At 38.8% G+C, this 26,856-nt stretch overlaps 3 protein-coding genes across 3 annotated transcripts in view; all 3 read left to right on the top strand.

The window, feature by feature from the left end:
• The window catches only part of LOC132984485 (zinc finger protein OZF-like), a 230,883-nt gene that overhangs the window by 138,753 nt on the left and 65,274 nt on the right, over nt 1–26,856 (top strand). The gene's annotated exons all lie outside the window — the stretch shown is intronic.
• LOC132984478 (gastrula zinc finger protein XlCGF57.1-like) overlaps nt 1–26,856 on the top strand; it is a 164,432-nt gene that overhangs the window by 72,302 nt on the left and 65,274 nt on the right. The window lies entirely within an intron of this gene.
• Nucleotides 18,031–25,638, top strand: LOC132985413 (ladderlectin-like). Its single transcript, XM_061052759.1, has 5 exons — nt 18,031–18,091; nt 19,424–19,515; nt 19,618–19,752; nt 20,821–20,929; nt 25,568–25,638. Exons 1-5 carry the CDS (start codon nt 18,031–18,033, stop codon nt 25,636–25,638), a joined length of 468 nt encoding a protein of 155 aa, XP_060908742.1.

Genomic DNA, 26,856 nt, shown 5'->3' with positions numbered 1-26,856 from the left:
TCTTGATTTGGTTGTGGTGTCTTGATTTAGTTGTGGTGTCTTGATTTGATGGTGATGTTTTGACTTGGTTGTGGTGTCTTGATTTAGTTATGGTGTCTTGATTTTGTTGTGATGTCTTGATTTAGTTATTGTGTCTTGATTTGGTTATGGTTTCTTGATTTAGTTGTGATGTCTTGATTTGGTTATGTTGTCTTGATTTGGTTATGTTGTCTTGATTTAGTTGTGATGTCTTGATTTTGTTGTGATGTCTTGATTTAGTTATTGTGTCTTGATTTGGTTATGGCGTCTTGATTTAGTTGTGATGTCTTGATTTGGTTATGTTGTCTTGATTTGGTTATGTTGTCTTGATTTAGTTGTGATGTCTTGATTTGGTTATGTTGTCTTGATTTGGTTGTGGTGTCTTGATTTGGTTGTGATGTCTTGATTTAGTTGTGATGTCTTGATTTGGTTTTGGTGTTTTGATTTGGTTGTGGTGTTTTGATTTGGGTGTGGTGTCTTGATTTAGTTGTGGTGTCTTGATTTTGTTGTGATGTCTTGATTTAGTTATTGTGTCTTGATTTGGTTATGGTTTCTTGATTTAGTTGTGGTGTCTTGATTTTGTTGTGCTGTCTTGATTTGGTTATGGTGTCTTGATTTGGTTATGGTGTCTTGATTTAGTTGTGATGTCTTGATTTGGTTATGTTGTCTTGATTTGGTTGTGGTGTCTTGATTTGGTTGTGATGTCTTGATTCAGTTGTGATGTCTTGATCTAGTTATGGTGTCTTGATTTGGTTGTGATGTCTTGATCTAGTTATGGTGTCTTGATTCAGTTGTGATGTCTTGATTTGGTTGTGGTGTCTTGATTTGATTGTGATGTTTTGATTTGGTTGTGGTGTCTTGATTGATTTGGTTGTCGTGTCTTGATTTAGTTATGGTGTCTTGATTTTGTTGTGATGTCTTGATTTAGTTATTGTGTCTTGATTTGGTTATGGTGTCTTGATTTAGTTGTGGTGTCTTGATTCTGTTGTGATGTCTTGATTTAGTTATTGTGTCTTGATTTGGTTATGGTGTCTTGATTTGGTTGTGATGTCTTGATTTGGTTGTGATGTCTTGACTTGGTTGTGTTGTCTTGATTTGGTTGTGATGTCTTGATTCAGTTGTGATGTCTTGATCTAGTTATGGTGTCTTGATTTAGTTGTGATGTCTTGATTTGGTTGTGGTGTTTTGATTTGGTTTTGGTGTTTTGATTTGGTTGTGGTGTCTTGATTGATTTGGTTGTGGTGTCTTGATTTAGTTATGGTGTCTTGATTTGGTTGTGGTGTCTTGATTTAGTTGTGGTGTCGTGATTTGATTGTGATGTTTTGATTTGGTTGTGGTGTCTTGATTGATTTGGTTGTGGTGTCTTGATTTAGTTATGGTGTCTTGATTTTGTTGTGATGTCTTGATTTAGTTATTGTGTCTTGATTTGGTTATGGTGTCTTGATTTAGTTGTGGTGTCTTGATTTTGTTGTGGTGTCTTGATTTGGTTGTGATGTCTTGATTCAGTTGTGATGTCTTGATCTAGTTATGGTGTCTTGATTTAGTTGTGATGTCTTGATTTGGTTGCGGTGTTTTGATTTGGTTTTGGTGTTTTGATTTGGTTGTGGTGTCTTGATTGATTTGGTTGTGGTGTCTTGATTTAGTTATGGTGTCTTGATTTTGTTGTGATGTCTTGATTTAGTTATTGTGTCTTGATTTGGTTATGGTGTCTTGATTTAGTTGTGGTGTCTTGATTTTGTTGTGATGTCTTGATTTAGTTATTGTGTCTTGATTTGGTTATGGTGTCTTGATTTGGTTGTGATGTCTTGATTTGGTTATTGTGTCTTGATTTGGTTATGGTGTCTTGATTTGGTTGTGATGTCTTGATGTAGTTATGGTGTCTTTATTTGGTTGTTATGACTTGATTTAGTTGTGGTTTCTTGATTTGGTTATGGTGCCTTGATTTAGTTATGGTGTCTTGATTTGGTTGTGGTGTCTTGATTTAGTTGTGATATCTTGATTTGGTTGTGGTGTCTTTTTTTGGTTGTGATGTCTTCATTCAGTTGTGATGTCTTGATCTAGTTATGGTGTCTTGATTTAGTTGTGATGTCTTGATTTGGTTGTGGTGTTTTGATTTGGTTGTGGTGTTTTGATTGATTTGGTTGTGGTGTCTTGATTTAGTTATGGTGTCTTGATTTTGTTGTGATGTCTTGATTTGGTTGTGGTGTTTTGATTTGGTTGTGGTGTCTTGATTTAGTTGTGGTGTCTTGATTTGATTGTGATGTTTTGATTTGGTTGTGGTGTCTTGATTGATTTGGTTGTGGTGTCTTGATTTAGTTATGGTGTCTTGATTTTGTTGTGATGTCTTGATTTAGTCATTGTCTCTTGATTTGGTTATGGTGTCTTGATTTGGTTGTGATGTCTTGGTTTAGTTATTGTGTCTTGATTTGGTTATGGTGTCTTGATCTAGTTATGGTGTCTTGATTTGGTTGTGATGTCTTGATCTAGTTATGGTGTCTTGATTCAGTTGTGATGTCTTGATTTGGTTGTGGTGTCTTGATTTGATTGTGATGTTTTGATTTGGTTGTGGTGTCTTGATTGATTTGGTTGTCGTGTCTTGATTTAGTTATGGTGTCTTGATTTTGTTGTGATGTCTTGATTTAGTTATTGTGTCTTGATTTGGTTATGGTGTCTTGATTTAGTTGTGGTGTCTTGATTTTGTTGTGATGTCTTGATTTAGTTATTGTGTCTTGATTTGGTTATGGTGTCTTGATTTGGTGGTGATGTCTTGATTTGGTTGTGATGTCTTGACTTGGTTGTGTTGTCTTGATTTGGTTGTGGTGTCTTGATCTAGTTATGGTGTCTTGATTTAGTTGTGGTGTCTTGATTTGGTTGTGGTGTTTTGATTTGGTTTTGGTGTTTTGATTTGGTTGTGGTGTCTTGATTGATTTGGTTGTGGTGTCTTGATTTAGTTATGGTGTCTTGATTTGGTTGTGGTGTCTTGATTTAGTTGTGGTGTCTTGATTTGATTGTGATGTTTTGATTTGGTTGTGGTGTCTTGATCTAGTTATGGTGTCTTGATTTAGTTGTGGTGTCTTGATTTGGTTGTGGTGTCTTGATTTAGTTATGGTGTCTTGATTTTGTTGTGATGTCTTGATTTAGTTATTGTGTCTTGATCTAGTTATGGTGTCTTGATTTAGTTGTGGTGTCTTGATTTTGTTGTGGTGTCTTGATTTGGTTGTGATGTCTTGATTTAGTTATTGTGTCTTGATTTGGTTATGGTGTCTTGATTTAGTTGTGGTGTCTTGATTTTGTTGTGATGTCTTGATTTAGTTATTGTGTCTTGATTTGGTTATGGTGTCTTGATTTGGTTGTGATGTCTTAATTTGGTTATTGTGTCTTGATTTGGTTATGGTGTCTTGATTTGGTTGTGATGTCTTGATGTAGTTATGGTGTCTTTATTTGGTTGTTATGACTTGATTTAGTTGTGGTTTCTTGATTTGGTTATGGTTCCTTGATTTAGTTATGGTGTCTTGATTTGGTTGTGGTGTCTTGATTTAGTTGTGATGTCTTGATTTGGTTGTGATGTCTTGATTTGGTTGTGGTGTCTTTTTTTGGTTGTGATGTCTTGATTCAGTTGTGATGTCTTGATCTAGTTATGGTGTCTTGATTTAGTTGTGATGTCTTGATTTGGTTGTGGTGTTTTGATTTGGTTGTGGTGTTTTGATTTGGTTGTGATGTCTTGATTTAGTTGTGGTGTCTTGATTTTGTTGTGATGTCTTGATTTAGTTATGGTGTCTTGATTTTGTTGTGATGTCTTGATTTAGTTATTGTCTCTTGATTTGGTTATGGTGTCTTGATTTGGTTGTGGTGTCTTGATTTAGTTATTGTGTCTTGATTTGGTTATGGTGTCTTGATTTGGTTGTGATGTCTTGATTTGGTTATTGTGTCTTGATTTGGTTATGGTGTCTTGATTTGGTTGTGATGTCTTGATTTGGTTATGGTGCCTTGATTTAGTTATGGTGTCTTGATGTGGTTGTGGTGTCTTGATTTAGTTGTGATGTCTTGATTTAGTTATGGTGTCTTGATTTTGTTGTGATGTCTTGATTTAGTTGTGATGTCTTGATCTAGTTATGGTGTCTTGATTTAGTTGTGATGTCTTGATTTGGTTGTGGTGTTTTGATTTGGTTTTGGTGTTTTGATTTGGTTGTGGTGTCTTGATTGATTTGGTTGTGGTGTCTTGATTTAGTTATGGTGTCTTGATTTGGTTGTGGTGTCTTGATTTAGTTGTGGTGTCTTGATTTGATTGTGATGTTTTGATTTGGTTGTGGTGTCTTGATTGATTTGGTTGTGGTGTCTTGATTTAGTTATGGTGTCTTGATTTTGTTGTGATGTCTTGATTTAGTTATTGTGTCTTGATTTGGTTATGGTGTCTTGATTTGGTTGTGGTGTCTTGATTTAGTTATGGTGTCTTGATTTTGTTGTGATGTCTTGGTTTAGTTATTGTGTCTTGATTTGGTTATGGTGTCTTGATTTAGTTGTGATGTCTTGATTTGGTTGTGATGTCTTGATGTAGTTATGGTGTCTTTATTTGGTTGTTATGACTTTATTTAGATATTGTGTCTTGATTTGGTTGTGGTGTCTTGATTTAGTTGTGGTGTCTTGATTATTTGTGATGTCTTGATTTGGTTATTGTGTCTTGATTTGGTTATGGTGTCTTGATTTGGTTGTGATGTCTTGATGTAGTTATGGTGTCTTTATTTGGTTGTTATGACTTGATTTAGTTGTGGTTTCTTGATTTGGTTATGGTGCCTTGATTTAGTTATGGTGTCTTGATTTGGTTGTGGTGTCTTGATTTAGTTGTGATGTCTTGATTTGGTTGTGGTGTCTTTTTTTGGTTGTGATGTCTTGATTCAGTTGTGATGTCTTGATCTAGTTATGGTGTCTTGATTTAGTTGTGATGTCTTGATTTGGTTGTGATGTCTTGATTTGGTTGTGGTGTTTTGATTTGATTGTGATGTTTTGATTTGGTTGTGGTGTCTTGATTGATTTGGTTGTGGTGTCTTGATTTAGTTATGGTGTCTTGATTTTGTCGTGATGTCTTGATTTAGTCATTGTCTCTTGATTTGGTTATGGTGTCTTGATTTGGTTGTGGTGTCTTGATTTAGTTATGGTGTCTTGATTTTGTTGTGATGTCTTGGTTTAGTTATTGTGTCTTGATTTGGTTATGGTGTCTTGAACTAGTTATGGTGTCTTGATTTGGTTGTGATGTCTTGATCTAGTTATGGTGTCTTGATTCAGTTGTGATGTCTTGATTTGGTTGTGGTGTCTTGATTTGATTGTGATGTTTTGATTTGGTTGTGGTGTCTTGATTGATTTGGTTGTCGTGTCTTGATTTAGTTATGGTGTCTTGATTTTGTTGTGATGTCTTGATTTAGTTATTGTGTCTTGATTTGGTTATGGTGACTTGATTTAGTTGTGGTGTCTTGATTTTGTTGTGATGTCTTGATTTAGTTATTGTGTCTTGATTTGGTTATGGTGTCTTGATTTGGTTGTGATGTCTTGATTTGGTTGTGATGTCTTGACTTGGTTGTGTTGTCTTGATTTGGTTGTGGTGTCTTGATCTAGTTATGGTGTCTTGATTTAGTTGTGATGTCTTGATTTGGTTGTGGTGTTTTGATTTGGTTATGGTGTTTTGATTTGGTTGTGGTGTCTTGATTGATTTGGTTGTGGTGTCTTGATTTAGTTATGGTGTCTTGATTTGGTTGTGGTGTCTTGATTTAGTTGTGGTGTCTTGATTTGATTGTGATGTTTTGATTTGGTTGTGGTGTCTTGATTGATTTGGTTGTGATGTCTTTATTTAGTTATGGTGTCTTGATTTGGTTATGGTGTCTTTATTTAGTTATGGTGTCTTGATTTTGTTGTGATGTCTTGATTTAGTTATTGTGTCTTGATCTAGTCATGGTGTCTTGATTTTGTTGTGGTGTCTTGATTTGGTTGTGATGTCTTGATTCAGTTGTGATGTCTTCATCTAGTTATGGTGTCTTGATTTAGTTGTGATGTCTTGATTTGGTTGTGGTGTTTTGATTTGGTTGTGGTGTCTTGATTGATTTGGTTGTGGTGTCTTGATTTAGTTATGGTGTCTTGATTTTGTTGTGATGTCTTGATTTAGTTGTGATGTCTTGATTTAGTTATTGTGTCTTGATTTGGTTATGGTGTCTTGATTTGGTTGTGGTGTCTTGATTTGGTTATTGTGTCTTGATTTGGTTATGGTGTCTTGATTTGGTTGTGATGTCTTGATTTGGTTATGGTGCCTTGATTTAGTTATGGTGTCTTGATGTGGTTGTGGTGTCTTGATTTAGTTGTGATGTCTTGATTTAGTTATGGTGTCTTGATTTTGTTGTGATGTCTTGATTTAGTTGTGATGTCTTGATGTAGTTATGGTGTCTTGATTTGGTTATGGTGTCTTGATTTGGTTGTGATGTCTTCATGTAGTTATGGTGTCTTTATTTGGTTGTTATGACTTGATTTAGTTGTGGTTTCTTGATTTGGTTATGGTGCCTTGATTTAGTTATGGTGTCTTGATGTGGTTGTGGTGTCTTGATTTAGTTGTGATGTCTTGATTTGGTTATTGTGTCTTGATTTGGTTATGGTGTCTTGATTTGGTTGTGGTGTCTTGATTTGTTTATTGTGTCTTGATTTGGTTATGGTGTCTTGATTTGGTTGTGATGTCTTGATGTAGTTATGGTGTCTTTATTTGGTTGTTATGACTTGATTTAGTTGTGGTTTCTTGATTTGGTTATGGTGCCTTGATTTAGTTATGGTGTCTTGATTTGGTTGTGGTGTCTTGATTTAGTTGTGATGTCTTGATTTGGTTGTGATGTCTTGATTTGGTTGTGGTGTCTTTTTTTGGTTGTGATGTCTTGATTCAGTTGTGATGTCTTGATCTAGTTATGGTGTCTTGATTTAGTTGTGATGTCTTGATTTGGTTGTGGTGTTTTGATTTGGTTGTGGTGTCTTGATTTAGTTGTGGTGTCTTGATTTTGTTGTGATGTCTTGATTTAGTTATTGTCTCTTGATTTGGTTATGGTGTCTTGATTTGGTTGTGGTGTCTTGATTTGATTGTGATGTTTTGATTTGGTTGTGGTGTCTTGATTGATTTGTTGTGGTGTCTTGATTTAGTTGTGATGTTTTGATTCAGTTGTGATGTCTTGATCTAGTTATGGTGTCTTGATTTAGTTGTGATGTCTTGATTTGATTGTGATGTTTTGATTTGGTTGTGGTGTCTTGATTGATTTGTTGTGGTGTCTTGATTTAGTTATGGTGTCTTGATTTTGTTGTGATGTCTTGATTTAGTTATTGTCTCTTGATTTGGTTATGGTGTCTTGATTTGGTTGTGGTGTCTTGATTTAGTTATGGTGTCTTGATTTTGTTGTGATGTCTTGGTTTAGTTATTGTGTCTTGATTCGGTTATGGTGTCTTGAATTAGTTGTGATGTCTTGATTTGGTTGTGATGTCTTGATGTAGTTATGGTGTCTTTATTTGGTTGTTATGACTTTATTTAGATATTGTGTCTTGATTTGGTTGTGGTGTCTTGATTTAGTTGTGGTGTCTTGATTATTTGTGGTGTCTTGATTTGGTTGTGATGCCTTGATTTGTTTGTGATGTTTGGTTGGTTGACTTTGTTGATGGTTATTTTCTGCAGAAATTGTTTTCTTAAAGCTCCTGGGAGGTAAGAGGTCAAACTTTGTCCCCAGGGGATGCTTAGTTTGACACAAAGGTTTTTATTTGCAAGGTGTTAAGCTCTCAGGTTCACAGTTATTTTGTCTAAAAGTGGAAATCATCCTATGTAATTAGCATTGAAAATCAAATGTCATTATATATAATGAGGTAAAATAAGTGTACAAAGAAGTTTTTTATAAACATGTTTGCATGATTGTTATCCTAATTTACCTTACACACATTTACGCCATCATAAGAATTGTTTTGTATCCCAACTCCATTGGTTGCCTGATAAATCATTCAATAAAAATAGCTATTGTAGCTTTTTTTAAACACTTTATCATATTTAGGGTATTATAAAAACTATCCCTTCATCCAGTATATCCTCTGGAGTAACTAGGGTTCTTCTTAAAAGCAGGAGATATGGTGACTACACACCATCTTTATATGACTGAAATACATTAAAAAAACTACAACAGGCTGTATAGCCGATATACAAATAGACTATATGAAGTATATTTAATTTCTAAGAACTTAAGGTTATATATATCAATACTGTTTTTTAGTTCATTAATATTTCACAACTGATGTCAAGACAATGCTTTAATTTTTTAGAATGAAATAGAAACAATGTCATAGGTGACAATATTGTTGAAAGCAGCGGGTTGACTCTGAGTGTCATCATATAAACTCTGAGTGTCATCATATAAATCATATGTAAGATATGGTTGTTCTTTGTTCTACCTCGGGTAGGGGTCTCTCAACTTTTAGGGGCCCAAGTTCCTCTACTGTGAAGTTTTGTTATATTTAATGAGCCATCATGCAGATCACATCTGAGGTGGAGTGTCAATAACATGAGGCGGGACTGAATGAATCAGATGAAGTAGGAACTAATATCGGCCTACTGTGGGCGCCTTCTGAACAGTAGTACTAGAATAGAATAGAATAGACTATAACTTCATTTGTCCACAAAGTGGAAAATTGTCTTTGGCTTCACAAGAACAAGACAGAAAGAACGTTATGGCTTCACAAGAACAAGACAGAAAGAACGTTATGACAAACAACACAACATTCAAGCACAGCAGGGAACCAGGAGAGTGCCTATAGTCCTCGACAACATCACAGTCAGCATGGTTCGTGAATTTAAAATGATAATTTAGTATAATAATAAGCCAGAGTTGTAATACATTTCATAAAGTTATAGGTTTAAAAACAGTAATTTCATAAAAACAATGTGCAGTTAGAAGGGGGGGGGGGGGGGGGGGGGTTCCTTTATGAATTTAATAATTTTATTGCATTTGGTACAAATTATTCTTTATAAAAAAAAATGTGTGGCTCTTGGCAGTCTGAATCGCCGACCTGATGGAAGCACTTTGAACTGGGAGTGCAGTGGGTGAGAAAGGTCACTTGTTATGTCCTTCAGTACATGCCTGTCACAAAGTGGCATCTGTGGTTTCCCTATTTAACATCTAAACATCTAACAGGATACAGCACGGAGAGAAGGGACTGTCTACTATTGTGTAGGCACTTTAGAATTCAGAAGCACCCTCTGTGTTTCCGTCCTTCTGTGTCGGTTCAATTCAATTCAATTCAATTCAATTCAATTCAATTCAATTCAATTCAATTCAATTCAAGTCATTCAGTGATTTGGCGGGGCTTTTCTTGGGGATGGGGATAACTGTGGAGTGTTTCCACAGCTGGGGGACTGTGCTGCTGTCCATAGAGCTCTGGAACAGGGTCTGAAACACGCCCCCTAGCTGCTCGGCACAGTGCTTCAGGATGCGGCCACTGATGTTGTCTGGACCAGGTGAGCTGCTCTCCCTTGTCCTCCTGAGGGCTCTCACCACATCCTCTCTGCTGAAGGTGAGTGCAGAGTCACTGGGCTTGAGCATGGACACTGTTTCTTCCAGCTGTGTGGTGTTGTCCTTCTCGAATCTGGTGTAGAATGAGTTGAGATCGTTGGGGAGAGAAGTAGAGCTGCTGCCTGCAACGTCGATGGTTTTGATGTTGGTAGCAGCAGTGTTCACAGCAGCCATGTTTTTGAGGGCCTGCCAAGCTGAGCGGAGGTTCCCCTGTGTGAATTTTTCCTCCACTTTGTTCTTGTACTTGAGTTTGGCAGTTTTTATGGCGTGCTTGACTTCTCTGTTTACCTCCTTTTTCTCCATTTCGGAGCCGGTGAAGAAGACCCTTTTCTTCTTGTTGAGGACCTCCTTGAGCTCTTTTGTGATCCAAGGTTTATTGTTGGGGTAGATTGTGACTGTTTTGAAGGGGATGATGTTGTCCACACAGAAGGAGATGTACGATGAAACAGTGTCCACATGCTCATTAATGTTGTTGGAGGGGGTTATCCCAGTCAGTGGATTCAAAGCATCCCTGTAGTGTAAGAATGCTTAACAACTTTCTTAACCCTCTTTATTACAGGCGTATATGCTGGAGCAAGCAGGATGGCATGGTGGTCAGCAGAGCCAAGAGGGGGGAGAGCAACAGATCTGTATGTGTTAGGAACTGAACCATAGCATTTATCCAGTGTCTTCCCCAGGTGGGTGCTGCATGTAATGTACTGCTGGTAGCCTTTTAGTGCTTTTTCAGGAGAGCAATGGTTGAAATCGGCCAAGATGAATTTGGGAGAGTCCGGTGATATGAGTTCCAGTGTATTTAATAAGTTTGTGATGTGTTCAGTGGCTGTGGCTGCATTAGCTCTGGGTGGATGTAAACCAGGATGAGAAAAAGCTGTGGAAATTCTCTGGGGAGATAGAAAGGGTGAAAGGAGACAGCCAGAAGCTCAATGTCCGAGGTGCACAGTTTCTCCCTCACGACGGTCGTCGAGCACCAGCATGTGTTTACATAAAGACATACGCCGCCGCCATGTTGTTTCCCAGTGAGCTCACTGTCTCGATCAAGTCTTAAAGGGGGGGAGAAGCCATCAACGTGCAGCGTGTTATCATCGTCGTTCTTATTTAACCACGTCTCAGTAAAAGCAAGAACAGAGGCGGTCCTGTACTCATGCATGTGGTTAATGTTGGCCTGTAACTCGTCCGTTTTATTGAGGGAGCATACATTAGCCAGGATGATAGATGGAAGCGTATAAAAAATAAAAGAAAGAAAGAAGAAGAAGACTGCCGTGTGCTGTAGTCCGTTTGTCGTGGTGTTAACGGTTGTAAACAAAGAGCAGGGCTACGAGAGGACGAGCGTGGGAAAAAAGAAAGTCCGCTTCTGTGTAGTAGCGGCCAAAAGTTATAAAACACAACCTTCCTGTGTGTCCTCTGGAAAGCAATGGAAAGCAATATATCTAAAGAATAATAAACCGTAGAAAAACGTAATAAATGCTAAATAACTGCTCTGTGAGCCGGCCGGTCTTCCGCACGAGCAGCGACCCGGAACCGGAAGTTCATTACGTCTTCCTACCTGTGGTCCTGTTTTTTTTTACCTACCTTCATTCCACTGTTTCTCCTCCTGATTTGTATTTTTATCATCTGCAACTGGGTCCACATCCTTGTTTTTTCAGAGAATTATTACATTTAAATATAATTGAAAACTAAGATCCAGTTCAACATTTTCCCTGGTTTTCAAATCAGCTCTCCAAAAAGAAGACCTTAACATAGACCGGATTGTTTTATCATGGACGAAGAGTCACTGATTGAAAACATCAATGATTGGCTCTTTTAAATGTTGAACAGCTGTGTACAGCTGTGAAGCTTCTCATGAGTATGTAAACTGACGTAACTGAACGATCACTTTAAGGGGTTAGGTCAGGGGTGGGCAAACTTTTTGACTCGCGGGCCACAATGGGTTATAAAATTTGACAGAGGGGCCGGGCCAGGAACAGATGGATGGAGTGTTTGTGTGAACTAATATAAATGACATGTAAAAGCCATTACATGAAAGGATTTGGCCTTTAACAGGTAGCAAAGCATGAATATGCAAGGCTCATTGTACAAATTGATTTCCAAATGCATTAATTTAATTAATTTAAATTTTAATAAACACAGTAGAGAAACTCACGTTCAGTTTCAGTGGGAACAGTGTTGTTGATCTCCCTTTTTTGCCAGTGCATTAAAGTCTGGAGAAAGCCAGTTCTTGTCGCTTTGCTCAGGAAATTTGTCGGATTTCCCCATTAACTCCAAAAATGCGCTGATCTCCTCTTTCAGCTCCCACACTCGTTGAAACACTTTGCGCAAACTTAACCAGCGGGCACGAGAGTGGTACAGTAAGTCCTGATGATCCACATCAGTTTCCTCCAGGAACATAATAAAGTGACGATGCTGAAGTCCCCTTGCTCGTATCAAGTTAACAAGTTTTACAACTGAATTCACGACATGATTAAGCTGCAATACAGACTTACACAGAGATTCCTGATGGATGATGCAGTGAAGGAAAATAACATCCTGGTCAGGGTTTTCCTCTTTCACTTTATCCTGGATTCTTTTCAGCAGCCCAACATGTTTTCCAGTTAAATTTGGCGATCCATCCGTTGTGACATTGGCAAGTTTACTCCAAGGTAGCTTCATTCTCTCGATGACAGCATGACCTGGTTATACAAGTCCTCTCCTCGCGTTTTTCCTTTTAGGGACTCCATGGTCAAAAACTCCTCCGTTATCTCATAACTGTCATTAATCCCTCGGATAAAAATGAGGAGCTGACCAGTGTCTTTTACGTCATTGCTTTCATCCAGCGCTAGTGAATATAACTTAAAGGACTCAGCCTTTTTGTTTAATTCGCTGGCTATATCTTCGTCAATCAGTTCCACACAGCGAGTCAGAGTCCTGCGTGATAAACAGATTTTTTCAAACTGGCCTTGGCTCTCTGGACACAAGAGACCTGCTGTCTCTACCACGCATTCTTTTAAAAACTCGCCTTCGGAGAAAGGCTTGCTAGCCTTTGCTAATTTGAATGCCAGCAAAAAACTTGCCTTGGTAGTTGACTCTTGAATCGCAGTTTGTTGGTGAAAAAAATGTTGCTGAGTCTGTAAATTATCCTTCAACCTCTGAGCCGCAGCCGCCCGTTCTTGCGGGGACTGCTTGCTAGCGTAGTTAGCATGCTTCGTAGCAAAGTGACGGCTGATACTGTACTCTTTGAAAACTGCGACAGTTTCTTGGCATATCAGGCATACAGCCTTTGATCGGACTTCAGTGAAAAAATATTTAGTTGTCCACTCCGTATTAAACACTCGGCATTCACTGTCCACTTTTCTTTTCTTTGATCCGCTCATTTTTACAGAAGGGCTCATACGGGTTCATAGGGCAAAGCGGAAAAAGGGAAGAGGGGAATAATACACCACACTCTGAAGTGCTATCTATTGGGGAAACGCGGGCATCACAGGGGAAAACGAACAAGGTTTAATTATAATGAAATTTAATTTAATAATAATATAATTTGGACAAGTTCGGCGGGCCGGATGAAAAAGCCCAATATATATGGCCCGCGGCCGTAGTTTGCCCATGCCTGGGTTAGGTCAAGGCCAATGGGTATTAACCGGTTAATGGGTTAGGGTTAGCTGCATGTATTCATGATGAAATATCACTCATACATTTTGATATGTTAACACATACAAGAAGCTGGTTAGGTTTGTTCTGCATACTGTGAATGTAATTACACCTTCAGTCTACTAGGGGGCGCAGTGAGACTCCATAAAGGGTTGGGTGATACAATGAAGGTGAAGAAGAGTATGTCTGCAGGATTAGGTGTGACACCTTCGCTAACTGAGCAGTGAATAAAACTGTTTGTCGTCTCCCTTTACTGAATCACCAACAGAACGCACTTACTATTATACAGGAATTAAAGCATTAAGTCAGGTGTTTCAGTCATCAGGAGATATTATGGGATAGTAATGATTACTTCACAGGTAAGTCTTCAGTTTAAAAGACAAGACAACAAAAAAACTATCTGAATTTCAAGGTTTGGTTTCAGGTCCCGTTCTAGCCCCAGGTGGGCAGGTACAATATTAGGGGGGGGGCTTGTGTGTTTGGAAAAACATATATATCCATGTACTTATTTTAAAACAAAAGTGAGTTTGAAAGTACTGAAGATTCATTAGTGATTCAGTTAAATGATTTGAGTGATTTTTAGGAAGGACTTATTTACCAAAAACACAAATAAAGTCTTCATCCAGAGTTTAGAACTGAAACACAATAAAAAAAACACATTAGCAGGACTTGTTATAATGGCCTATATATACAAAGAGAAGTGTTATTCAAACAGTAACTGAGGAGGAGAGACAAAGAAAATATCAACCAATCAATCCTCCTGTAACTACAGCATAATGCTAAACAGTTGTACCCAATCACAAGAAGGCACTTCCAAATGATGCTGGAGACTCACCTACAGTCAGGGCAGGGACGCACAGACATCTCTTACTCTCCTCGGTTGGTGACTTCCTCTCACTAAAGTCACTGCTCACTGCAGAGGGAAATTAGTGTGTGGCTAAATCTGTTGTTATAGTCTCTCAATGCGTTTATGAAAAAATAAGTGTTGTAAAAACAATCTCAGCACAATTTTTAACTATCTGAACACAAATTGGTTGAAAAACATGAACGAGTTGATTTGCATTTGAATGTAACACGAGTGAGACCTCTGTGATTACAGTTACAATCTCTGACACTCTCCGTGTCTGTGTCTTGTGACACCGAGAGACCCAAGGTTGAGATTATGAATTTTCATGCCAGCTGTAAACTAACCACCCAATCCCAAATTCCAAACAGTATGCACATTCTGCCAGCCTATTTTTAAATTGGTGCATTACAACCGATATATTCACTTTTTACCTATGAAGGTAGATATGTTGCGAAATGTGAGAGCTTGTAGAATGTGATGTGAGAGCTTGTAGAATGACATGTGAGACCTTGAAGGAATATTCCAACCTTGAAAATTGCATATTTAAAGCGACAGGCCCTTGATAATGGTATTAAGGCTTTTTTTAAAGGCCTCCTATACTAACTAAGAGCTGTGAACGTTGGGAGAGGATGTCCAGGACACATGAGAGGTGATTTGATGTCAATAAAATCAAAAATTAGAAATCTATTGAGATTATAACCTTGAAATGTGCTTATTTAAGGCAATATGTCATTGATAATGATGATTTGCAGAGTTATTTTTATTTTTATTTATTTTTATTTTGTATTAATTGGTCTGAAATGTTAAGGGCTGTCACCTTCTATAATAGCAGTAGATTGAGATGTCTATGTTGAAAAACAAAGAAGTTATTGAATATTGAAATGAGCCGTATTGCACTTTTACAACGGTCCCTAACTCCGCCTATAGTCACTGGCGCGTTGGACAGACATTCAGTTCTTTGCGCTCCCAGCTGCATCGTCATTTTTGGTTATTTGAAGTTTATCAAAACTGTGAAACGTCTGCCTTAATCTGCTGTTGTAGCTGCAGATTTGAGAAGTTGTAATTGGAGAGTTGTGGTTGTAAAATATAATAGGCACAAGTTATGAAAAAAAATCTGAGTAAATGATGATTTTTACATACAAGTTCACTTTTTTTTCCTTCAAGGTCTCACATGTCATTCTACAAGCTCTCACATGTCATTCTACAAGCTCTCACATGTCATTCTACAAGCTCTCACATGTCATTCTACAAGTTCTCACATGTCATTCTACAAGCTCACATCTCATTCTACAAGCTCTCACATTTTGCAACATATCTACCTTCATATTTACCCCCTTACATTTTGTCTGGGTGGGCAGGACTCACGATCTTGCACCTGCCTGTCTGTGGCTTGGTTGGAATCGTGATTACGTCAGCACTACTTCTTCATGATTCTGTCATGTGAGTGTCCATTGTTTAGTTTGTCAGGGACCATGTACAACATACATTAATCTCAGTTAATGAGAAGAGATGCGCTGATTAGCTAGAATCCATCCGTATATATATATATATATACAGTACACGCACAGTGTACATAATGTTATTATATATATATATATATATGTACATACACCTATACATATCCTATATATATACATATAACAGCCAAATGTCTTTCACCAAACCTTTATTTAATGAATTCCTTTCTCTGCAGACATTTTGAATAATCAGTTCATGAAAACCTAGAAAAAAAATTGAGCTTACTATTAAGGTTGTGTTGATATTCTATTGGTTATTCATTTAAGTCAGCTTCATTTAGATGTGCTGGTGTGACCCTTGTGAGGACGTGCTGAGAGGCCGACAGCTTTGAGGTGTAAAACGGTGAGACCATGTTGGTGTTCAGGGTGTAGCTGGGAGTGGTGGTTAATAAATACATGTTCAACAAATGTTGGCCAGAGATGTGGTCTTTATCATAGTCATCGCTAATCCTTTCTCTGTAATTATCATCGTAGCATTGTTAGCATTAGGATTTAAAATAATCATGCCAAACAGACAGCTAGCAGCCACCTGTAACTCAGAACAGCCTCGCCCTAAATGATATTATATATATATTACAGATAACTCACAGATATGATCTTATATTAAACATAACTCACAGATATCTTATATTAAACATAACTCACAGATATGATCTTATATTAAACATAACTCACAGATATCTTATATTAAACATAACTCACAGATATCTTATATCAAACATAACTCACAGATATCTTATATTAAACATAACTCACAGATATGATCTTATATTAAACATAACTCACAGATATCTTATATCAAACATAACTCACAGATATCTTATATCAAACATAACTCACAGATATCTTATATTAAACATAACTCACAGATATCTTATATTAAACATAACTCACAGATATGATCTTATATTAAACATAACTCACAGATATCTTATATTAAACATAACTCACAGATATCTTATATTAAACATAACTCACAGATATCTTATATCAAACATAACTCACAGATATCTTATATTAAACATAACTCACAGATATCTTATATCAAACATAACTCACAGATATCTTATATTAAACATAACTCAGATATGATCTTACAGCCCTAATATGATTTAAATGTGTATTTAAATTAACCTGCGTAGTTGTCATGAATAAAGAAATGAGCTTCAGGGAACAATTAAATCTTTCATAAATATTTAAACGCTTCCTGTAAAGTTGGACATTTTTGTTGTAATTCAACTTTTTGTTTTATTTTAACATTAAACAAACAAAACAGACTGCATTGATGATGAGTAACCACATTACAATGCACCAATGGTACTACATGTACAAAGTGGCCCCATAAGCTCTGGAAGTTCTCACCTTCGTTATGGATTCTGGCTAAAGATCCACTTTGTTTCCCCCACTTTAATGGTTTACAAAAAGATAAATGTACAAATCTGAGAATCATTTGGCAGAGAGACTGTTGTGTTCACAGTCCTATGTCCTTTTATCTGTTGTGTTGTTCGTCCATTGCTGTAAATCAAATTTCCCTTCGAGGGACAATAAAGTTCTGAACTGAACTGAAGAGTTTGTAGAGACCAGCTGATCTGGGTGACATGCAGGGTAACTTCAAAAATTCACTCACAGGATTCTTATTCTGAATTAATTTGCCCTTGATACTGTGTCTGATTAAAGAACTTACAAAAGTTTCCTTTATACTCCAAATCATATTTTTACACAAGTTTAGAAAAAGACATAACAGTAAAATTGGACATTTAAAAGTTGAACTATTTTCCAGTTTATTTTTCTTTTAAGTACATCTATTTATATCTGTCTATTTACATATGTATGTATGTTTTTGTGGGCCTGCAGAGTTATTGCAGACGTGAAGTTAGAAAGTTGTTATAGTGTTATATAGTTGTAAATCAATCAATCAATCACAGCTCTTCTACATCTACGTGTACAGTATGCACTTTGCTTGTTGGTGAGAGTGACACAAGTTGACATGGGATACTCGTTTTATTTTAGAGTAATCATTAAACTTTCTACAATATCTTCCATTATGTTCATAGCTTTCAGGTGACATATTATCACGCTTCACTCCTCCTGCTTCAGTCCCCAGAAGATTCACCTTTAAAGTAAACATCAGTTTGAGAGGTGATGACCCTGACCGGCTGTAAATCTGATAACTCTTTATAGAGGAACTATTATTGAACCAGCTGCTGGACTATCCACCCTGAACCCTGGCAGAGTAAACCAATAAAACATGTGTTTAGACTGACGGGTAGATAATTCAGTGCATATAAGAGCAGGTCTTTTTCAGCAGTTACATTCACCACAGGAAGAAGAAAACACGTTCCTCCAACAGGTTGGGTTTGCTTTCTGTCCTCCACCTTGTCTTCTTTTTTAAATTTCATTCTGACATCAATTTCTCTGTTTTGTTTTTTTTAAAGGTTATATCCACATCTGCATCCTCTCCACGATGAAGACGCTGACTGTGTCTGCACTTCTTTGTGGCGTGTTGGCTCTGACCTCAGCTGCCGGTAAGCGGTGTCGGGACTTCTGTAGTTGAACTTTCAGAAACTTTGTGGTGGCGTCGGTGTTTCTGAATTAAATAGCTTTTCAGTACCTTAGCTGTTTTATCAATTGAGTAGTGCGGTACCGTCCAAACAAGTTACGTTTTCCTCATTTTACTCATGAATATCAGCAGAGCGCTCTGTCACTGTCCAAAATCATATTATTAAGGATGAGTAGAAGACGCCAGCAGAACATGGGGGAGTATTTGAAGCCAGTAATCTACCTCTGTGTGATGGTGACATAATCACTGTCTAATCCTTGAAGCCCACATCCTGCTGCTGGTCTTAGTGCTGACAGGGGTGCACGAGTTCACCTTCTGAGGACTCACATTCAGGTGATCCCTAAACAATTACAACATTACAAACCACTATGCAGTGAACCAGAAAGGTCAATCTGCAAACACCAGCTAGAAATGAATCTGCAGCTAACTACAGAACACACCGGAGGGCAGCGGTGCACAATAAATATGAAAACAGTGGAAGAGTTTGATCTTGGATATGACAACAACTTCAGCCACTTCCTATTTGTACTTTCATTTATTTCTGTTTGTTTGATTATTTTAACAGTTTGTCAGTTACCTCTATCAATGGGTAGTGAGGTTCATTTTCAGTAGCTGGCCTATTTAATGGAAATGTATGTAATTAAGTAAATAAGTGAGAGAAGCTGATTTTTACAGAACCATCTCAAGAGCAGACGTCACAATCAGAGTTTGAAAAAGATGAAACCAAGAAGACAGCAACAGAAAATGAAAAGAGAATCAAATAAAAGCAGACAGAGGTTAAAGTCCTGTAGATAAAGCTCATCGATCATGCTGTGTTTCTGTAGCTTAGCATGCTACACCTGTCCTGGTGTAGCTTTAATGTAGTGAAGCTAAATGTATGTGGAGTGTTCAAAGCTTCACTCACTACATGTTACAAGTAGCTTGTCCCACACTGCCGGTAAGTAACAAAGATTATACCTGCTGTGTTTCTCATGTAAATACTAATTCAATGATGTAAGAGGACTCACTGCTTTGTTTAACTGTTCAGCTCTTTCAGACGCTGTGGCACCGATTCATGACGGTAAACACATTTCTTTACTATTTGTCACGCTTTTTCAAACATTTCTCAGATTTTAAATTTCTACCAGCTTCAGAAATTGGAACCAACTGTCCTCTAACCCCGACCTCTTTCCAACCTGACTTCAAATCTGTTCACCCATTGCTTGACGTTTCTTTGTGTTTAAAATGTGCTTTAAAAAAACATACCCTTTGTTGTCTTGGAGTCTCAATGTTTCCGTGTATCTAAACGTGTTTTCAGATGGACAAACACCTTGCCCCGGTGGTTGGAATAAGATCATCGATCGCTGTTTTCTCTTTGTTCCAAGAACCATGAGTTGGGCCAGTGCTGAGGTAATAATGAAACTGCAGTTTGTGCTTTTAAGTTTAGTTGACTGGACTTGGCATCTATCATTATTAAATGTATTAATATTTTGATGATGTTTATCCCCATAGAAGAACTGTCAGTCCTTGGGGGCAAACCTTGCATCTGTACACACAGCAGAGGAGTACCATGGCATTAAGAAGATGATCTCTGACAGAACTCATAGACATCCAGAGGCATGGCTCGGAGGCTCCGACAGTGAAGAGGTATTTCATTCTGATCACTGACACAATTTAGACCAACTCTGAGCTGAAGCTGAATCCATCAGGATGAAAAAGGATGTGATCATTCAAGCCATCACACATTGACATTTAAAGAATGTTCCAGTGAAGTAGCAAAAACTCCAAAAATTAGGTTTATCCTGTAACCTCTACAATATCTTCTCTTTTTTTAACACTTTGGAAGAAACGGGAACTGTTCATCAAACGTGCAGACTTAATCCAAATTAATCCAGTGAGAGTTGATGTTTAAAGTTGCTGATAGTTTTCTTGCAAATCAAAGTAAACCAAAAAAGTATATGTAGTGTCTCAAATGATCGGACAAACATGTAATTCCTATATTTAAACACGACTGCTGAGCCTGCGGTCAACGACGGTATGTGTCGTGACCTGTCTTCCTCCCAGGTGCACTGTGCACTCTTACTTAAAGATGCGCCTCGCTACCTATGGAGGGCACACACACAAAATTAATAAGAAATATAATGCAAATAAACTAAACTTAAAAGTTGCTCCTACACTCAGTATGAAATGTCTTCCTCTTCCCTCCTGATGTCTGATGATAGTTTTTAATTTTACTTTCAGTTTTCCCTTCCAGTTTTCTTCTCTTTACATATTTGATGTTTATCTGAGTCTCTGTGCCCATGTTTTTAATAATATTAAAACATAATATGTTACTTCACCTGGTGTCACAGAAATACTCAAAGTGACATCAACCTCTCGACATTGACGCTTGTGTTTTTGGAGCATTATATGTGAAATGATGGGGGATTAGGGTTAACCATGCTCAGTGGAAGTGGCCTTTGGAGAGGAATAAAAACACATCATGAAATTCATGTACAAGATTTCTCGGTTCTAAAAAGAATAAAGATGGTGGTGGTTGGGAAAGAACTAAGTACTAAGACACCATTCCTCTTTATACTCAGTTAACAAACTTTCTGGGGGACTCATGTGTTCAACAATAAAGAACTTATTTTATCTGCATACTGCTTTCTACCATCACATGAAGCAGAGTTGAAATGTTTTAATGTTCTAATATTACATGTTTTGTTTCTTCAGGAGGGAATGTGGTTCTGGAGTGATGGTTCCCCTTTCGGCTTTTCGTACTGGTGCAGAGGAGAGCCAAACAATCGACTCAAGCAGCACTGTTTACAGATGAATCATGGGGGTAAATGTTAATCTGTTTACTGATGAATCATGGAGGTAAATGTTAATCAGTTTACAGACGAATCATGGAGGTAAATGTTAATTTGTTTACAGATGAATCATGGAGGTAAATGTTAATCTGTTTACAGATGAATCATGGAGGTAAATGTTAATCTGTTTACAGATGAATCAGTTTACAGATGAATCATGGAGGTAAATGTTAATCTGTTTACAGATGAATCATGGAGGTAAATGTTAATTTGTTTACAGATGAATCATGGAGGTAAATGTTAATCTGTTTACAGATGAATCATGGAGGTAAATGTTAATCTGTTTACAGATGAATCAGTTTACAGATGAATCATGGAGGTAAATGTCAACCACACTCCTTGAAGATAAATAGAGAACATAAACAGGGACGCAGGAAGTAGGGGTGCTGAGGGTGCTACAGCACGCATTAAAACCTGGCACAATTTGTTTGCTATATTAGTTCTTAACTTGTTCGTCACACTTCCTGCGTCACAGCAGGTCTGAGTTTCTCTTCCTCACTCACACTTGGAGGGGTTTCTGAGTGGTCTAAATGTCCTCAAAGAGACGTCTGTTAATCCAGTTAGGGTTTAGAATAGTTAGATGTTACCATTGTTGGGCCACGCAGGCTTAGGACAGTCAAACCATGGACTTGGGCCTTTAAGATCACCAAGAGGCCCAAAAGGACTCTTTATCCCAGAATTCCCTGCGGTACTTCACACCTACGTGTGACGTAAAGGGGGGACCGGAACCTGAGGGAGACCCCACAGGAAGGCGGCCAGGTGATAAAACTCTGAGACTCCCCTTGTTCTCTCTCTTTCCACGCGCTGACTTAAGTGCTCGGAGACCAAAGCTCACCTCCTGTTTTCTGCAACAATCTTCCTTTGTTTTAAGTTTTGGCGCGCAGGTAATCCGCGGCCGGCAGTGTTCCAAATTCCGAGCTCGGATTGTCCAGTGAACGCATCTCAGTTTCTCGGAGAGCGTTAGGCTATAACAGTTTATCAGAAAGATAACGGCCTTATTCCGTCCTGCAACGAAAGGACATCAACGGACATCTTTCCCCTCGACGGAGAACCAACGAAGCCGCTCTTGCCGTAAGGGACCCTCGCCGCCATCAGACGCCTCTACACCAGGACAGACAGAAGATCTGTTTTATCGCCGGACTCCTTTTTCCTTCACCGATCGCAGGCAAAGCGATTCACAAGTGAGGCTTAATTAGGTCTGGGCAGAATTAGCTTTAGAGAGTGTTTTTAACAATTGATTGATTGAAGCAGAAACTGTAATTTTTATCTTTGTTGGACCGTCGCGTCCTGAGTTTTACCTGTTTCAAACTCTTGTTGTTCCCATTTCGGACCGCTGCGTCCTATATGTGTTTAGCGTAACAGCGTTATAACCGGGTATTATTCTTCTGATCAGAAAGGCCAGTGTAAGCCGTATTAACTTGAATTCGGCCATTGGTTTGTTTCTGTGAATGAAGGGAATTACTCCGAGTTGTGGTGCGGGATTCGGACTGTGATCCGGCCTCTTCAGGCACGCATTTCTCTCCTCCTCTACGCTCCTTTTTATCCTCTTTTCTTCCCCCATTACGCACATAGGCTACACACCCACATAAACACAGAGATCTATACACTCGCGGCCATCCAGACGCCTCAGAGACACAGATCGTGTAGGGCCGAACTCGGTCTCTTTTAGACATTAAGGCCACATTAGGTCTTTGTTAGGTGTGTGCCATCGGAAGGGCGACCACGTGGGACGAAGCAATCTCCCCCTTTTCTTCTCCCCCCCCTCTCTCTCTTTCTCACACACACACACACACACACACACACATTCACACCTCATTCACAAGGTGTGCTTGATAATGTTTGTTTGCTTAGATTAGTTTATAATAGTTATTTGTTTGATTAAGTTCATTGATTTTGGATTGATGTTGCTTTGTTTAAATAAATTCTGTTATAATTTAAGAGAGCAGTTGTTTGTGATTACTGGTGTATTTGCATTGTGATATAGGCTGGGTGCGAAGGCTTTGTGTACGGATTTCACGCCTTCAATTTATTAAATATAGTTATTAATTATTAATAATATTAGTAATTAAATAACTAATCTGAGACTGATTTGAGTAATATTTTGGTTATATTTCCCTGAGTACAGGGTGGTGCCCCAAAACGAGATTAAACACAGTTTAATGATATCTTATTTATATTATTAATAATTAGAAATAATTATTAAAGAATATAACCAAAGTTGACTTGATACAACCCCAACAAATGGTGCCCCGTGTGAGGCCTTCAATAAACCAGCTTTATTGCACTGTAAATGCACAGTAATCCGAACTTAAATCCTAAAAGGGATCTTTCTGAAGAAAATTATATTTTCTTTAAATTTTTTGTTGTTTAAGCAAAGCAGACATCAAGCTGTGGCTTAGTTGTGTTGTATGTTGTTGGTTAACAGTTAAAGCAATAACTGTTGTCCCCTTTGTGTCCATACAACAATTGGACACAAGGATGCAGCTAGTGTGACTTTCTCAATGAACTTGATTTGTTGTATTAATCCAGATTTTGATCCTGAAGTATTCTACTAAAGGATTGTGGTGCTCCTTGTTGTTTGAGAGCCATTTGGCCAGATGAGAGTGTAACCTCATCATTGTCGCATAGCCAGCTGTCCGAGAGGTGTGAGTTCCTCCCTTCCTTTGAAGACTTGAGGTGTGAATCCCCTCTCTTATCTTCCAGGATAGACTGCAGTGATCAATTGTGAAACCTAGATAAGATTTGCTCTGGTGTTGATCTAGCTTTGTTTAGCTTAGCGTTTTTTAACAGTAATTCACTGTGGTTCCATTTTATCACGAAAATGTGTACCAAGACCCTAGGTGAGCCGGGAGCTGAGACTCCTTTTGGATCAGACGACGGAGCACTGCAAGAAACTGCTGCCGGTCTGACGAACCTCTCCTCAGAGGAGAGTGCCAACCTATATAGCTATTCAATTAGCATTAGGGATAAGAAATTAGAGGAGCTAGTTGATCTTGTCAACCACAGAGCCAGGATCACCCCTAATAAAGACAGAATGTATGCAGAAGACATACATCAACTATGGGCCAAGGCTCACTGTGGATCTGACGATCCACCCCTTCAAGACGTAGTTGCTAATCTTATCCACCTCCCTATAGAGCAGCTCGACAGTCTGAACTCCTACACCCTCAGCACATGTGAAGAGATAACTAAAGGGCTTGGTTGAATATGCAAATCAACCAACTGGGAAGCCAACACGCACAACTTCATATGTTCTAGGCAAAATTCTCCTCCTTTATCAGCGCAAATCAAATGTGCAGAACGAGATACACCGGGCACAGCTAGCCCGGGTACAAGAAGAAGGACAGATCCTGCGGGACGACTTCGAAAGATTGCAGGATAAACTAAAGACCTTGCAGGAAAATTGCATGGCCCTGCAGGAGGAGAATAAAACACTGCATGAAAGCAGCAAATCGGCCGAACAGAAGAAACGAAGTGACACGGTACCCAGATTTCAGGATAGGCAGATAAGTACTGCAGCCCCCATGTCAGCTGAGGAAACCTCAGACGAAGGATGGGAGACTGAACCAAGCCCATGGAGGAGGGAGACAGACATGTTGAATGATCTGGAGGAGAGGGGAAGATACCGCCGGGTCGACCCAGGCACAAAAGCGCACACGTCCTCAGACTACCCGGTAAAGAGCTGGGTGAGTAAAGATGAAGGGCGCCACGCCTCCCCAGACCATGAAGCACCGTCATGGGGAAATGCCCCAAGGCCCCCGCGTTCTGCAATACGCTTTGTAATTATTAATAATATTAGTAATTAAATAACTAATCTGAGACTGATTTGAGTAATATTTTGGTTATATTTCCCTGAGTACAGGGTGGTGCCCCAAAACGAGATTAAACACAGTTTAATGATATCTTATTTATATTATTAATAATTAGAAATAATTATTAAAGAATATAACCAAAGTTGACTTGATACAACCCCAACACCATCCATGTTTGAGTTTTTTATTCTTGTAATAACTTCAGTGATAACTTCAGATGGTAAGAGAAGCTCTGTCCAGCTCCTCTGCTTTCTTGTTGTCTAGAATGAAGGTGTCCTTCAAATATGAACTGATCCCCAGGAGGTGTATTTAATAAACAGTATCACATTTTCTTTAAATGTCTTTTTTTACATAGTGAGGGAGATTAGCAGTTTAAAAGTGGCGCTGCAAGCCTGGTCCGCTCATCCAGGACACGGTGATGATGAAGTGGGTCCTATCATCAGGAGAGGGAGAGAGAGGGCGAGAGAGGGAGAGAGAGGTTGTACAAAAGAGCGAGAAAGAGGGACGGTCAACAAACAATTACCTCATTAGATCATCTGTTGATGTAGCTCAGGTTAGATTACTGCAGATTTACGTCTCAGACTGATGATGTCCAAACCGCTCCAACGTACGTTCAGTGCTCTACGTGTCTGCAGTTCCACTCGTCACCCTCACTGCTCTGTTTATTAGAACCTATAAAACCACAAAGTGGTCGTAGGACACGTGAACTGTGGTTGTTAGGTTTGTTACCTATTGAAGCTAAAGTTTAAGATCGCATACATAAGGTTAACAATACTTCCTTTGTTTTTATTCTTACAGATGACAAATGTTGGGACGATGACAAATGTCACCGTGACCTTCCTTCTGTCTGTGCCAAGTTACCTGCATGAATCCTGTTCAGACTCACGCCTTTCTTATTTACAGCTACATTAAAATCATTAAGCATTGAAACAAGCTGGTCTGTGTTTGATTCAAGATTTTTATTTGTCACAACGTCATACAGGTGTGCAGCGAAATGTAAGGACTGTTCCGGAAGGCCATGCAATAAACACAAAAAATTTACTAATACACATATATACAGTAATATATAAATATACTATAAAATTGAAAAAGAATATTAAAATATTAAAAATGTAGAAAATATGAACAGTAAACAACAGTGTAAAGTGTAATGTGCAGATTGGAATGTGTGAAACAGTTGTTTTTGTTAATGAGGTGCTCTGTTTTTATTGTCTTTTTTGTGCCTTTATTCAAGAGTTAGGACAGTGGATAGAGTCGGAAATCAAGGAGAGAGAGAGTGGGGAATGACATGCGGGAAAGGAGCCACAGGTTGGATTCAAACCTGGGCCGCCCGCTTGTAGGAATACAGCCTCCATACATGGGGTGGGCGCACTAACCAGTGCGCTACCAGTGCTCCATGAGGTGCTATGTTTTTAACTGAGAAGGGTGGAGTTAACAGTCCGGACAGCCTGAGGAAAGAAGCTCTTCCTCAGTCTTTCTGTGTTTCCCTTGATGTGTTGAAGGCGCCTGCCAGAGGGTAGCCACATAAACAGTGTGTTACCTGGGTGGTTGGAATCACTCATGATCCTGTTTGCCCTGGCTTTTCTCCTCCTTGTGAAGATGTCCTGGAGGGTGGGGAGTGTTGAACCCATGGTACGTTCTGCTGACTTCAGCACCCTCTGCAGGGCTCTTCGGTCAAGCACAGTGCTGGTCCCGTACCACTGGGTGATGTTTCCAGTCAGCACACTCTCCAACGCTCCGGAATAAAAAGTCTTCAGGACCTTCAGAGAGACTTTGAATTCCCTCAACTGTCTGCGGTGATAGAGGCGCTGCCTCGCCCTCTTCACCTGACTGTCTATGTGGGTTGTCCATGTTAAATCCTCAGAGATGTGCATCCCCAGGTACTTGAAGCTGCACACCCTGTCCACCAGCATCCCATCAATTCTCAGTGGGGTGTAATCCCTCATCGTCCTCTCCTGAAGTCCACTTCAGCTTGTGGCCACACAGTCATGTGTGTACAGGGTGAAGAGCAGGGGGCTGAGGACACAGCCTTGTGGTGCTCCAGTGTTGAGGGTGCAGGGGCTGGAGGTGTGTCTCAATACTCTGAC

Source organism: Labrus mixtus, chromosome 12, assembly GCF_963584025.1.
Source record: "Labrus mixtus chromosome 12, fLabMix1.1, whole genome shotgun sequence".
Classification (NCBI taxonomy): domain Eukaryota; kingdom Metazoa; phylum Chordata; class Actinopteri; order Labriformes; family Labridae; genus Labrus; species Labrus mixtus.
Note: the sequence above shows the minus strand (reverse complement) of the source record. Positions and strands in the feature narration are given on the sequence as shown.